Source organism: Tribolium castaneum, chromosome 6 (assembly GCF_031307605.1).
Source record: "Tribolium castaneum strain GA2 chromosome 6, icTriCast1.1, whole genome shotgun sequence".
Taxonomy (NCBI): Eukaryota; Metazoa; Arthropoda; class Insecta; order Coleoptera; family Tenebrionidae; genus Tribolium; species Tribolium castaneum.
In genome coordinates this window covers 3,299,506-3,313,487 of record NC_087399.1, presented here as the reverse complement: position 1 = coordinate 3,313,487, position 13,982 = coordinate 3,299,506, and the positions used below count along the sequence as shown (strand labels likewise).

The window sequence follows — 13,982 nt, the reverse complement described above, 5'->3', positions numbered from 1 at the left end:
AAGTCGCTCAAATCGCACGTTTGGTAAGTTTGTATTAATCTTAGTTGTTTATTGCGCTCCTAAACACACACTTGTAATAATTACTTTATTTCAACTAGATTATATAAAAAATAATAAGATACACAACAAAAAACTATCACGGTATTAGATGCAGCAGTCGAGTTACCAAAAGGGGCACCAGCCTATGTAACACTGTGACAAGTTCTCGTTACTTGTCGCTTGTTGTATTAACAGATCGACTTGCTTAGGAATAGTCAAAGGTTCCTCCGTAGCGAAATCGTTCCCGGTCAGTTTATCTCTAACTCGATTGATGATAATAACCGCCCTGGCATTAACTTCGTGTTGCGGTTCGTTATCTTCCATTATCATCTCGCGTTTCGGAACATTGAGCGATTCGGATGAGCCCTGTTTTTGGGAACAACTCGTCGACATTGAATCGCTGTTCATCGGCAAGTTCCGCACCTCAATATCCATCAATCGCCAATTAAGCAGGGGGTCATAAACAAAGGCTTCAAGCACCGCCATCAGACTGTCTTTATTTCGGTGTAACATGGACATGACCGACTCACAAGTCCGTCTGTACGTGCCTTCAATCCCTGTCACTTCCATGGCGTTTATTAGCATCCTAGTCAAACGGAAGGGGATCTTTTCCGGGAATTTTTCCCTAGTCATTGCCACTTCGAAGCAATCGCCGAAATCTATATGCAGGATTTTGCCGCTCAGTCTGTCCAACATTAAATTGGAGGGGTGGCGATCCCCCAACCCCAAAATATACCCAACCATTGACATCACAGCTAAAGACCGCGTGTAGTTCGTTCTCCGGTCAAACCAAACCTCAGACGAGGGGCTTTTCAGCCACAACAACCGCGCTAAATCGTCACCATGTGTGTGCTCAAGTGCGTGCTCAAAAACTTCCATTTTCTGCATCACGGTTAAATGATCATAATCCGGCGCCATCCGTAACATAATCCTATGCTCAATATTCAACAAAATCTTCTTCTTGTCTCTATAATCCCGTATTAAAGTGTGCAGCGTATCACAGTGCGGTAACCACCCAATCAGACCCGAATTCGTACTCAGGGGAATCACCGCATACCGCTGTATCGTCAAATTCCGCCTGAACGTATCCGGGTCTTTCATTAGTAAAGTATTAACTAAACCGAACAGTTGCATAACACGCTCGTCTTGTCTCAGATCCTCGTGACCTTTAAGTAAAAACATGTAGTCTTTGCCGTTGCTTCCACGAATTACTAGTTTTCGGGGCCGCTGTTTTGAGGTAATTACTTCGAGAGATCGGTTAAAATTGGCAATGCGTACGATTGGCTGTCCTGGACAGTAGCTACCAGGCACTGCCAACTCTAAGTCTTGACAAACTAGCAAATTTGGCGATACGTATTGTAATTCGAGGGAGGTGAGTTGCGGTAATTGACGCGAAATGCGGCGGAAAACGTGGTAGTAGAGGTCCCACGCCTGGTTCAGGTCTCTAATGTTGCTCGAAAGCTGAAATAACAAATTTTTCTTGGTGAAGTGGCCACAGGTTTTTTTAGCAAAACTTAATTAATTTTTCCTCATTGATAAAGACTATAAAGACAAAAAAAGCAAATATTTAGGTGAAAATACAAACCTTGTATCTTTGGCACCAGTCTTGCGCCTCGTTCAGATCCCTGCCGTACGTCTGATTAAAACTCGTCTCTTTCAACGTCTGGGGCCCCCTTTCCATCATCGCATGCAACGGTTCGAGAATTCGCAACATTCCTTTAACGTTACGTTCGCCGAAATACAATCTTGAGGCTTCTTCTAGTCCCTCGTGCCAGATTTCGTGCCACAAAATTGCCACTCGGATCAATTCTTCTGAGGCCATCATGGCCTGACTTACCAACGTAGGGGAATGTTCACTCATCGATTTTAAAATACTATTAGCTGCATTTCTACGTCTGATTGAATTACTTTTTGTTGCGACGGTTAACGGATAGACTAGGGCTTGTGGATGCGTTTTTCCAATATCAACCAATAGATGATTGATTAATTTCGATACTAACGCCGTTGTGTCAATTCGCGCGATTAATTGCGGAATTACTTGAAGCCACGTGTTTTTCTCGACTAAACGAATGCCTTCGACTATGGCATCGTAAACTTCGGGCCAATCGCCGTAATCGAACCACAGTGTTAATAAACGTAAAGTGTCTTGCAATGAACTTCCTTTAGATAAATTAATCGATCTGAAACGAACAATTAGGGTTAAAAAACGGTTTTAACCGACTCACTTGAAAAATCCCTGAACGGCTAAGACTGTATAGTGCGTCTTGTCCTCCTGTCTCGTGTAATACAAGACCGTTTCGAAATTCATATAGGCCCAAGCGTGCCATGCCTTGTACCATTGAGGGTCGTGTTCAGTCGCTTGTTTGTAACACTTCAAAATGAAAGGTATGGAGGTTTCGTTGATGCCTTCAAGTGCCTCATGCCAGGCCCCCAGTTTGAGGTAACACCTAGCCAGGAGTCTTTTTTTCTCTTCAACTGTCACGTCGTCGTTTGGCTCGTTTTGCGAATAGTCAGCGACGAATTGTGATAGTTTTTGGAACGCTTTTTGTTTTTCCTGTGCCACCCATAAATGTTTGGCGTAGGCTAGTGTGATGTGAGGCTGGTTTTTGGGCAAGGGGGCGTCGGGACGTTCGCTTGGGTCGTAACCGAGTAACATGACTAGGGTTTTTTGCGATAGCATCTATCAAACCGACTGTAGAAAAAATATCAAGTGTGAGTATGAACTTACTAATGAACCGCTCTTGCGACACAATGACGCGTATTTCACCCACGTTCGTTTGTCTTCTTGTGGGGTCAAGACCAAGGAATGGACTTGGATGATTCTTTGCCAATCTTCGACTAGTTTTTGGCCCGATTGGAGCCTTTGCCACCACATGGCTTTTAAAGTGGGCCTCCGTTCTGGCACTAACCGATACTGCATTACTTCTTCCAACTCGGATAACATTTGTACCATGACCATGGCCCCGTAGGCCCTTTGGTAGGACTCACCAGCCATCGCAGTTAATTCATTATCGAGTAAATCGCGAGCTGAATCGATGAATCTTTGGGCCTGGAACCGGTTAATAAACCAAACCGATCTGTCTGATTTTTACGGTACAAACCACTTCGTAATCCTCTTTATGTATTGCCAAAATTGCACGGTAGAACGCACCCTCTTGCGTATCCCTTGGAATTACATTAACGTAAGTTTCCATTGACCTGTAATCGTGCAAACCGAAGGAGGCCGCAGCCGCTAGCCGACTCGCCTTTTGTTTGCTGTCGTCATTTAGTAAACTGAAACTTTTCTCGACGACTTGGTGCAGTTCGCCCCATTCGCCCAACGCTTCGAGACATCTGAAAAATCAATGTAGAAGTTTATAAAACATAACTAGGATTTTTTTGGGAAAAGACAAAATTGAATCGAACCTCATTTTGCCCAAACAAGCCTCTTGGTCCGCCTCGTCCCCTTCCAGTTTCTCAGTATACAACCTCAGGGCCTTCTCCCAATTGTGCAACTTCTCGTACCACCTGACCTGCACTTGCATTTCCCTCTGCATGACGTATTGTAACAACCCTTCAGCCGCCTCCTTTTGTTGCAACTTATTATTGATCGAAATGAGTGCTTCGACAACCTGGCTGCTCGCCCCCCTTTGAAACTCCTCTTCCTTATAATGCAAGGCTTTGGCGTACGCCCGGCAATGCATCGCATGGTGCCCCAGAATGTGGCTATCGAGGGGCAAAGGCCCCTTGTCGCAATGTTCCATAAATTCGGCCAAATTCAAAATAGTTTGAGTTATTTCCGGAACGTCCGGCACAGTCAAAGCTTGCTCGAGACAACTGATCAGTTCATTCTGCATGTTTTCGCTCAATTCGGACCAACAACTTACGAACGCTGCGTTGAATAAATCACGTGGCAGTTGCGAATACGTCTGTGCCAAAGTAAGGCACGAACGTAATGCTGGAATTGGTGACTGTTTTAATAGTTCGATACTGAGGCGTCTTAGCCATTCCAACCAATCGTCTTTCGAGACTCTTCGGACAGGGGTCCAGGCCTGTTGTAGGTTGGATTCCGAAACTTTGAGTCTTTGAATCATTCCACTATCGGCAGGCATCGCTGGGTCTCGATTTTTCCCGGTTGTTTTGGATCTCGGCATTGGGAAATCAACGTCTTCGGCCAGTGTTGTCTCGTATTGGATTTTCGAAACTAAAGTATCGAATTTACTGTGTTGTATCTTATGTTTGGTCATCACTTTCTGTACGAGAGGTACGAAAATTGAGAATTTTCGCCCCAATTGTTGCATGAGTGAACATAAAGTTTCCATGGCTGTGGGTCTCAATTCGGGACAGTTGTCAATCGTTCGAACCAAGGGGTGCACAATGCGTGAGATAAAGTCCGAAAAGTCAATAATTTCGGCCAGTTGGTCGATAGTCTCGAGGGCTTTTTTCGACACGACTATTGGACACTCCTGAGCGTCGAATAACCGGACAATGGGGGGCAAAATCAAGTGCATATATTCGTCCAAATTGTTACCGAAATTGTGTAACGCTTCCAATAATTTGATAGTGTAGAGTCGTTCCTTGGACGTGTCGTGGTTCAACACGCGTAAGATATGGGGCAACATTTTCGGTAAATAAACCTTAAATTGCGCCCCCAACGCCACTGCGATGTGTTCAACTAAAAGGATCAAAGTCCCTTGAATCGTACTGTTCGGGGTCCAAAATTCTTTGATTAGTAGGCAAATGTCGTCCAAGTAGTTACGAATGTGTTGCTTGACGATGTAGATTAGTTGTGCCAACTGTTGGAAGAGGAATTCCTTAAAGTTAACGTCGGCTGAAACAATATTTTAGTTGGCACAACTTAAATAAGGTCACAACTCACCTGTCCGTACTACGTGCAAAAGACTGGGCAAAACTTGCGATATATACGGCACACACTTAATCCCCAAACTTTTAAAAATGAAAGTAACTGCTTGCACCACCATTGTATGGTGTTGTGCCAGCGTCGGATCCTTAATAATCCGCATCAAAGTGGCTATAGCTATCGCCAAATAGTACTCCTCCAAAGTGCTCGAACTCATATTAACCAGCATTTCGCTCGACGTCAAATCCGCGTTCAAATCCTCCCCTTTATCCGTCATCGGTATCAAAACGGGCGCTTCGGGATAATAATCAATCTCCCCCCGATTTATTTTATGTTTGTACGGATCCAAAGCCCCCAACAGCCCCAAAACGCGGATTGTTTCTCGCCGAATGTAGGACTGTTGTTCGGTTTTGAGGAAATTGAGGAGGACGTCGAGCAGTATTGGATATTCGGTGTAGGGTTGGATTACGTGACCGGTCACTCCAACCAACTGGCCCAAGGTGCATAAGGCGGCGCCCCGTTTTTCGGGGGCGGAAGCGTCGCCCAACATTTCGAGTAAAATACCCATCAGTTCTTGCATCCATTCTTGCAGTTCGGTGCCTCCGCTGCTCACCTCGGCCAAATCGCCAATTGTGAGCAGGACGGAAAGGACGACGCCGGGGTTTGGCTCGGGGTCGCGCAGTTTGGGCACCAGGACCTATTCCAAAAATAAATTTAAATGTTAATATTGAAAAAAGGAGCGAAAAGCTTGCAATTTGTTTTTTCTACCAGTTGAAGAGTACAAGGGAAAGACAAGGAACGAATTCTCAAAGTTATTGATTTAATTATTATTTATTAGACTTTTTCGCAATTTTTTAGTTATTCTGAATTTTTTATTGGCCCATTCGAATGTACGAATTCGTAGAGATTCGTCTTAAATTAAAATATTTTCCAATGCCTTTTAAAAATAGCAGATTTTGATCCTTTGAGAAATTTTGCTTGGGAAAAATTCCTGCTGGAAAATTGTTTTACGAGTTAGAAAATGACGTTTTTAATTCCAATTATTGGAAACAAAAGTCGTTCCCTGTCTTTCCTTCGTAATATAAAATTTTCCTCGGAGCAAAAATGGTGGATGCGCCGGGCAAATTTTACGATCCTTTAAAATTTGAGTTAGAAAATGACGTTTTTAATTCCAATTATTGGAAACAAAAGTCGTTCCCTGTCTTTCCTTCGTAATATAAAATTTTCCTCGGAGCAAAAATGGTGGATGCGCCGGGCAAATTTTACGATCCTTTAAAATTTGAGTTAGAAAATGACGTTTTTAATTCCAATTATTGGAAACAAAAGTCGTTCCCTGTCTTTCCTTCGTAATATAAAATTTTCCTCGGAGCAAAAATGGTGGATGCGCCGGGCAAATTTTACGATCCTTTAAAATTTGAGTTAGAAAATAACGTTTTTAATTCCAATTATTGGAAACAAAAGTCGTTCCCTGTCTTTCCTTCGTAATATAAAATTTTCCTCGGAGCAAAAATGGTGGATGCGCCGGGCAAATTTTACGATCCTTTAAAATTTGAGTTAGAAAATGACGTTTTTAATTCCAATTATTGGAAACAAAAGTCGTTCCCTGTCTTTCCTTCGTAATATAAAATTTTCCTCGGAGCAAAAATGGTGGATGCGCCGGGCAAATTTTACGATCCTTTAAAATTTGAGTTAGAAAATGACGTTTTTAATTCCAATTATTGGAAACAAAAGTCGTTCCCTGTCTTTCCTTCGTAATATAAAATTTTCCTCGGAGCAAAAATGGTGGATGCGCCGGGCAAATTTTACGCTACTTTAAAATTTATCACTTGGTAACCCGTTTTTACCTTCAAAATGGGCTCCATGTAGGGCCTTATCATCCTCGGGGCGCTCACAACCAAATGATCTAACATCCTCGCCCCTTGTTCCTTATTCCTCCCACTGCCCGAATGTTCCAATTCGGATAAAAACTGCACTAAAGTTTTCCTCAACGAGGGCATGACATATGCCGGATTCATCGCACTCAAGCGCCCGATTGTAAACAGTGCAACTTCGCGTATTTCAAACATTTCGTCTTGCAACGCCAGAAACAGCGCACTGAGCGACTCAGCTTGTGCTAAATGATTATCAAACGTACGATCGAGCGAAATCAAGACTCCGTACCGGACATTTGGGTCGGTATCGGTCAAACCAACACTTAACAAACGATGTAAAACAGCAGCTACGGTTTTGGTGACCGTATCCGACGAGTTTTTCGCTGTGGAGTGAATAGCATGTCGGAGGAGCCGACACGTGGTTCTGACAGCCTCCAATCGGATTTCGTTATTGTCATGGATGAGGAAATGATTGGCGCAGCGGTGGACAAAAGGGAGGAGTCTCTGGCCCTCAAAGTCAAACGTTCCGAGTGTTTTGAGGGCCAAAACTATGATTTGCACATCGTTGACTTCTGGTATTGCAAGACTCATTACGGTTCCGGTCAAGTGGCGGGGCATCCCGGGATGAACTAGTGGTTTATTCAGGAGAATATAACTCAGCATTTTTAATAACCCGAGACTGATTCGTTCTTTATGTTCCGGGACTTTTCGGGATAATTCCCGGAAACATATCGTGAGGGATGCGGTTAATCCCGTTGCTAGCATTGGTTCCAGGAGGTTCGGGATGTCCATTTTTGAGTGGTTTTTGAGGGCGTGGGCTAGGAAAGTGACACAGTTGAAAATTGAGGAGTCGATGGGGCTCCGCTTGCGCCCCAAAATATCGGCTCGGGGCAAATACATGCGAATTATTTCCATAATACGTTCAATGTACGGCTCAATGTCGCTCTCGACAGCGATCGCAATTAAGCCAATAGTCACAAAAGCCTTAGCTCTCTCCTTTTCCCGACTCTTCAAAATGTTGAAGATGTGGTTCATGACGGGGCTTAAGTGCTGCTTGACGTAGTTTTCGCGGTCAAAAGCAGCCAATCGGGGTAAAATCGTGAGAAAACTTTGTTGGATGTGGGACGAACGGGAGAGTCTCTGAGCCAGGACGTCTAAACAAATGTAGTCGAATTTCTCGGAAACGAGGCCTCGGCAACTTTGGGATTCTATGATTGCAATTTGAGAGGGTGCCAAAGACACAGCTTGGTATTGGGGGATGCGTCGAGAGACCGAAAAGACGAAGCGAGATTTAGTAAAATTGAAGCTAGTCTCGACTGGTTGTTTGGTGTCGGTGCGTTCGAGCAAACTTTTGCATTTGCGTTCCCATTCGGCATTTGAGCAACGCACCAGTTCGTTGAGAATGAGGAGAAAGCCGTGGACGCGCTCCTCTTTCATGCGTTCGCCTCTTTCCACCGAGAGCATTTTCACGGATTCGTCGTAACACTGTTTGTACCTAAAGAAAAAATCGAGGGTCAAACAACCAAACGATATTTTATTATTAAATTATTAATAAAAAAATTTGCCGGACATATATAGTTGAACATTTAGTTCTGAGAAAGCAAGAAGAGCAATTAACTTAACACTGTGCGTACCATTGTGGCTTTTGGTTCTGTTTGGCCGTTTCTCGTTGCGCTGTGACGACCAAAGCGGCCCTCAAAGCCTCCACAGCGCTCTCCCTAATGGCAGGTTTGGGGTCCTGTATCGCGAAAAAAATCAGATCGAAAAATTGCGACACATGTTGGTAGAAATACGTCGGCATAGTTAATGCCAACTCTTTCAAGACTAAAACGGCAGCTTGTCGCTTCCCCTAGAAGAATTTTACTCAAACTGGGCCAATTTTGAGGAGTTCATACTTCAATCCGGTCGCCACTGAGCCACTCAAAGGCCCTCTTAACTTCAAACTCGACGTATTCGGAGGCTTTTGAGCCTGAGACCAGCGCCAAGCGCCCCATTGTCTTCGCCACCGACTCCATGACGCTCACGTCGCTCGAGGGCAACAAGTTGCGTAAATAATTGGCGAAGCGTGATATACGTGTGGTCATGTTCCCGAAATCGACTCCAATCAAACATACTAGAAGAAGGAATTGAGGAAAGTTTGGGTTTAAATTGTGACTAACCAATCGCCAAAATTCCGCCTTTTTTCTCGTTGGGGTCGTTGCTCGAGACCATTTCGAAGATGTGGTGGTTGAATTCGTCAAGGAAGTTTGTTATTTCGTCGGGGGTGGCTTCGCGAAGCTCGCTTTTTACGTACAAGCTTAATTCTCGTGCGGTTTTTTGACGAACGTCGGGGTTGCGGGATTTCAACCCCGCAACGAATTGTTGCATGGCCAAAGTGGACATGGTGACGGTGCGACGTTAGAAAGGAAGCATTTTCGGGTTTATCAACACTGAAAGATTGTTATCACACTCATGATGGTGCTTCCATTTTTGCCGAATGACTTGGGGGATTTTTCGGCCGGTTTGAATTTCAATGGGGCCTAAATCAAGCACAAAAAGTCTTTTCTTGTGTTTATTACAGTCATGTAAAAACTTGTAATCTTAAATATGTGATAAATCCCTTTACATAATTAAAAAAACGTTAGATTTTTTATAAAAAAAAACTTAGGGAATTCCGTTTTCCGACTAGTTTGGTGAATTCGTGTGTGCTGAGTGTTGCCAACTTCTCTTACATTTGTGAGACTTGTCAAAAGTGTTACAAAAATGGTAAGTTTGCGAAAATCGAGTATTATTTTAATCATCCTAAGATATTTTGTATGCATTTTATTCGAAATGGACACAATGAGTCAATTTCCATTATTGTATAACGATTTTTTGGCCATAGAAGCCACAGTCGGCATTTTTTACTATTGAGGTTACGTATAACCTAGTTTTTGTGTCTTTGGAAAAAATGCTAAAATTGTTAAGTTTTTGTTATGTAACATTGTGTTTTTTGTAGGCCAAGCGTACGAAGAAGGTCGGAATTGTCGGAAAATACGGAACCCGTTATGGGGCCTCCCTCCGTAAAATGGTCAAAAAAATGGAAATTACTCAACACAGCAAGTATTCCTGCAGTTTTTGTGGCAAGGTAAAGATTGCCAACACTCTAGTTGATTTCATTGTTGAAACTTGCATAATTTTTTTTGTTATTCTTTGATTAGTTTTTAGAATGTTTTGAATGACTTCTTTTAGGATGCCATGAAAAGGAGTTGTGTAGGGATTTGGTCCTGCAAAAGGTGCAAACGTGTGGTAGCAGGAGGCGCTTGGGTCTATTCTACCACAGCAGCATCGTCTCTCCGATCAGCCGTTCGTCGTCTCAGAGAAGTTAAGGAACAGTAATTTTTTTAATTAATAAAATACTTAAAAACACGACACACTTGTTTCATAAAATACACCCAAAACCACACAAGTTGAGCGAATTAAAAAAATGCAATATGTTACTACTACTCATAATAGCAATTTACGCAACGTTTGAAAATTTTTTACATTCTCAGGTGCGAGTATTTTTTTAGTTAATAACTCTTTGAAAATAAAAGTATGCACTTCGACATTCGTGGGGAAGGAGCAATGGGCACATTAATAATACGAAAGGCTTATAATTTTTTATTTGGTAAAAGTTATAAAAATCACATTTTTGTACAAATAAATACGAAGCTGCTTTTCGTATAAAATCAGTCGTTCCTCATAACAACTCTCTCAGTTCTGGACTCGACGAGCTGTCACTCTGTCTGTTGAAACTCTCCGAGTCGCTTTGATATTTTTTTGAGGTTTTGGACCTCTTTGACCTCCGACTTTGGTGCGATTCTCGCCCCGACCTCGGCCTCTTCTCTTGCTCCTTCTCACTTTCACTACTACTCAATTCCTCAATGTGCAAGCCTCCTTGCCTCAACGATTTCATCACGAGCTGGTCACTCAAATCCAAATTAGTGTTACTCAAAACTACGTTGTATTTATTTTCCGAGACTGTCACTGACACGTTTTCATCCTCACTCACGTTGGGATTATAGGGGATTACGAGTTTCCCATTTGAGAGGAGTTTACTGATGTGTTGTCCGTCCAAGCCCGCGTTACCCGTCCGCCGTTTTAAGTTCGGTTCTAGACTTTTAACTCCGCATAATCGTAACGTATCCATTAAATTCGAATCAAGGCTAGCGCTGCTCTCCCGTTTATTCCCGGTTTTAGACAATCGGGAGTCTCTCCTAAAATCGTGTCGTCTCCGTCTATGTCGTCGGTTAACTTTTCTAGTGGCTTTCAATTCGCTGATTTGGACGGACAACTGACTATCGCCCGAATTACAGCGACTTTCGATGCTCACGTGTCTCACCGAGACGTGAGACACTTCCGAGTCAATCGAGTGATTATTGCTTGAATAACCCACTTCTTCTACAATTGCTCCTCTTCTGTTTAACAAACGGGGGAGATTCACAGCCCAGGCCGTGCTAAAACTATCACTAACGGCACTATTTAGGTCGAAATGTAGCCCCACGGGGTCCGTGTAGTTTTGGCACTCGATTGAGATGCGCCCCCCTTGATTAAACTTCTCCCTCTTGTCGAAAATCTGCGCTATGATTTTGTGTTTCTGGAGTTTCATTGGCTCCTCCACCTCGCAACGAAATTTCCTACAAACCAGAGAACTGAATTTGGGGTTAGTTTGATGGGGGCAGGGGGGATTACTTCCGGATGTAGCGGGTCCAACTGTGGAGGGTCGCACTGCACCATACCCAGGAGGCCATGGCGATTCCGGCGCCGAAAACTGCAAGGAGCTGCAGTTGGAGCATTGCAACGCTGGGCCGAGACTCCTGCTTGCAGTGGGAGAAGTCCGAGCTCAGACTCGTTAATTTGCATCTGGAATTGATTAAATAAATGGAATAAATTTCCGTAAAAAAGACCGAAAAATATTTGAATTGGGTGTTACACAAGAGATCATAACATTTAAAAATTTAATTTTTTTCTAAATGACTCAACTTACAAAATGTAGCTCTGGAGACTCAGATTCCACGTCTCCGAGTTGACGAAAACGTATCCGTGGTAGATGAAGGTGATGATGCAGAAGACGATCATAAAGAGGGTGAAAACGCCCATCCTGACAATATTCGACCGTATTTTGCGACTCGAGTGCTCCGAGATAATTTCCCGACTATCAATTTTGACTTTGATCAAGAGAATCAGCCCTCTGACTATAATATACCCCGCCACGATCATCGTAACGGCCAACGGTGCCAGCAAGAGTCCAGCTCTTGCCGCGAAATTAAAAATCCCAACGAAACAAATCCCCGTAACGTAATCCCCGTCAATTTCGCCCACCGCCATGGTCGTGATGGTGAACATCAAGGGCAAACTCCACGCGATTAAATGAAAATAAACGCGCTTTTTATCAACGCGTTCTTGTATTTTCCCGAGCGCTTGGACGCAGCTCATGTGCCACGTGTAGCTGAAAAGGACGAACCAAACCATTCCTGCGATTAGGAAATAGTAAACGAGGACGAAAACTATAACGCAGGACAGGTTTTCGGTAGCGCTGGGTTCGGATTTACGCAGAGTTCCGTCTTTTTTGCAAACGATGTCTTCGCGCGTGTCTGTACTTAAAAATTGGATGAACCAACCGCTGTACGAAATAAAAAAGCAAATGTTCATGTAGAAAATAGATAAGGCGGGGTATTTGTTGGCCGTTGTCCAGTCGATGATGAACGTCACGATGGTGAAGAAGTTGAAGAGGCCGCACACCAGGACGCAGTAACCGATCAGTTTGTGGATCTGGTAGTGTTCGTTCTCGGTGTAGAGGGAGTCCTTACATCGGAGGCCGCACTCCTCCACGTCTAGAATATTATTTTGAAGCGTTAAGACATACTGGATGTATTATTGGTTGCCTACCCGCAACAAAGAAATCCTTTTTTTCGTAATAAATTTAAAACTTTTTACCTGGATAAAACCAATTCTGGTTGTCGGTCTTGACCAGAGGCTCCATGCAGAACCCCGTGGTGTTGAACCTCAACTCCTGAACGTCGTTCTTGCAATTCGACGAGAAAATGCGTTCGTCGTCGCAATTGAGGAATTTGGGGAAAATCGAGCTGTTGTAGAACATTTTGCAGGGTTTGAGTGTGAGCTGGCACATTTCCCGCGACGGTAGGTCGACTTTACCGTTCTCGCACTTCGGCATGTACAAAGCGCACAGAAAGGGCTGAATGACCGCCCAGCATTTGGGAATAAACCTCAGATATTTGTAATGGTGGAGCTTCTCTTGCACTTTTTCCTGCGTCGTCAAGTCGGTGAGCTCCAACGTGGTGGAGAAATAGGGCAGTTTCATGCCCATGCACGTGGTGTAGTTCAAAAGCTGGCATTTGGCCGGCTTTTGGCAGTACCTTTTGAAGTGGTGGTCGTACCGTGAGCCGTCTCTTTCACCGTGTCTTACGACGATTTCGTTGAAGTGTGATGAGTTCACTTCGAGGTCTTGCGAGCACAAAGAGCGTTCAATCACACACGAAATTAGCACAAACAAGAGGTACATTTTCGCATTTTTGAAGGGAAACTCCGCCGAAAACTGCACGTGCTGGTGTTTGGCTTGCGCCGGATGGGAGGAGCGATAGAGACAAGAATAGACGGTTTTATTGGGGGAGAAGGAGACAGCGGGACCACCCACATGGGAGGTTCATAGTTTCCGAGAAGAGGAGACGGGAACAAGTGGATGAGAGCGAGGGAGATGGGGACTGTGGATGGACCTCACGCATCAAGGTCAAAGTATTTTCAGGATTTTATAGGAGTTGGGACAAAGACAAGACAACACTGCACTCGCCAAGGATGTGTCGCGGCTTTCACGACGTGCAAATTATTCTAATTAGCTTTGTTTGGGGCGGCAATTAGGCGCATATTTGGAATTTTATGACTTAAGTCCAAACGACTCAAATGGCTTAAAAATGCGCAAAAACGGTCCTTTGTGATTCATAATGTTGACCATTGGGTTAATCAGCTAATATAAAAAATAAAAAAGGAAAAAACCCAAAAAAAAATTTTTGGAAGGTTATGTAATGGTGTCATTAGCGTGATCTAACTTACCGACATTTGAAAAACACTCATTTAAAACTTTAATTTGTTTATAAATATTGTGCTTGACCTAAATATTGATTTACTGTATGATTTTTGAGGGACGGGGCCATCGTACGTTTAATTTAACGATTTAATTTGTTTGCGTAGTCAGGATTGTATAATGGGTTGCCTGC

General features: G+C 43.5%; 3 protein-coding genes across 4 annotated transcripts; 1 reads left to right on the top strand and 2 right to left on the bottom strand.

Moving 5' to 3' along the window:
* Positions 1 to 71: 71 nt before the first annotated feature.
* mTor (mechanistic Target of rapamycin) lies at positions 72 to 9,273 on the bottom strand. The gene is made up of 11 exons (XM_966726.4): positions 8,910 to 9,273; positions 8,646 to 8,863; positions 8,385 to 8,599; positions 6,724 to 8,245; positions 4,898 to 5,576; positions 3,445 to 4,849; positions 3,141 to 3,372; positions 2,768 to 3,088; positions 2,265 to 2,719; positions 1,625 to 2,219; positions 72 to 1,500 (listed from the first exon to the last, which is right to left on the bottom strand). The coding sequence occupies exons 1-11, from the start codon at positions 9,130 to 9,132 to the stop codon at positions 163 to 165; spliced, it is 7,203 nt and encodes a 2,400-aa protein (XP_971819.1). The 5' UTR covers positions 9,133 to 9,273; the 3' UTR covers positions 72 to 162.
* An 80-nt stretch (positions 9,274 to 9,353) lies between these two features.
* RpL37A (Ribosomal protein L37A) lies at positions 9,354 to 10,140 on the top strand. The gene is made up of 3 exons (XM_966781.5): positions 9,354 to 9,495; positions 9,728 to 9,856; positions 9,961 to 10,140. The coding sequence occupies exons 1-3, from the start codon at positions 9,493 to 9,495 to the stop codon at positions 10,105 to 10,107; spliced, it is 279 nt and encodes a 92-aa protein (XP_971874.2). The 5' UTR covers positions 9,354 to 9,492; the 3' UTR covers positions 10,108 to 10,140.
* Positions 10,141 to 10,358: 218 nt separating this feature from the next.
* smo (smoothened) lies at positions 10,359 to 13,880 on the bottom strand. Of its 2 annotated transcripts, none has more exons than XM_008198739.3 (4): positions 12,688 to 13,880; positions 11,738 to 12,584; positions 11,443 to 11,613; positions 10,359 to 11,402 (listed from the first exon to the last, which is right to left on the bottom strand). In XM_008198739.3, exons 1-4 carry the CDS (start codon positions 13,271 to 13,273, stop codon positions 10,451 to 10,453), a joined length of 2,556 nt encoding a protein of 851 aa, XP_008196961.2. In that variant the 5' UTR covers positions 13,274 to 13,880; the 3' UTR covers positions 10,359 to 10,450.
* Between the last annotated feature and the right edge of the window lie 102 nt (positions 13,881 to 13,982).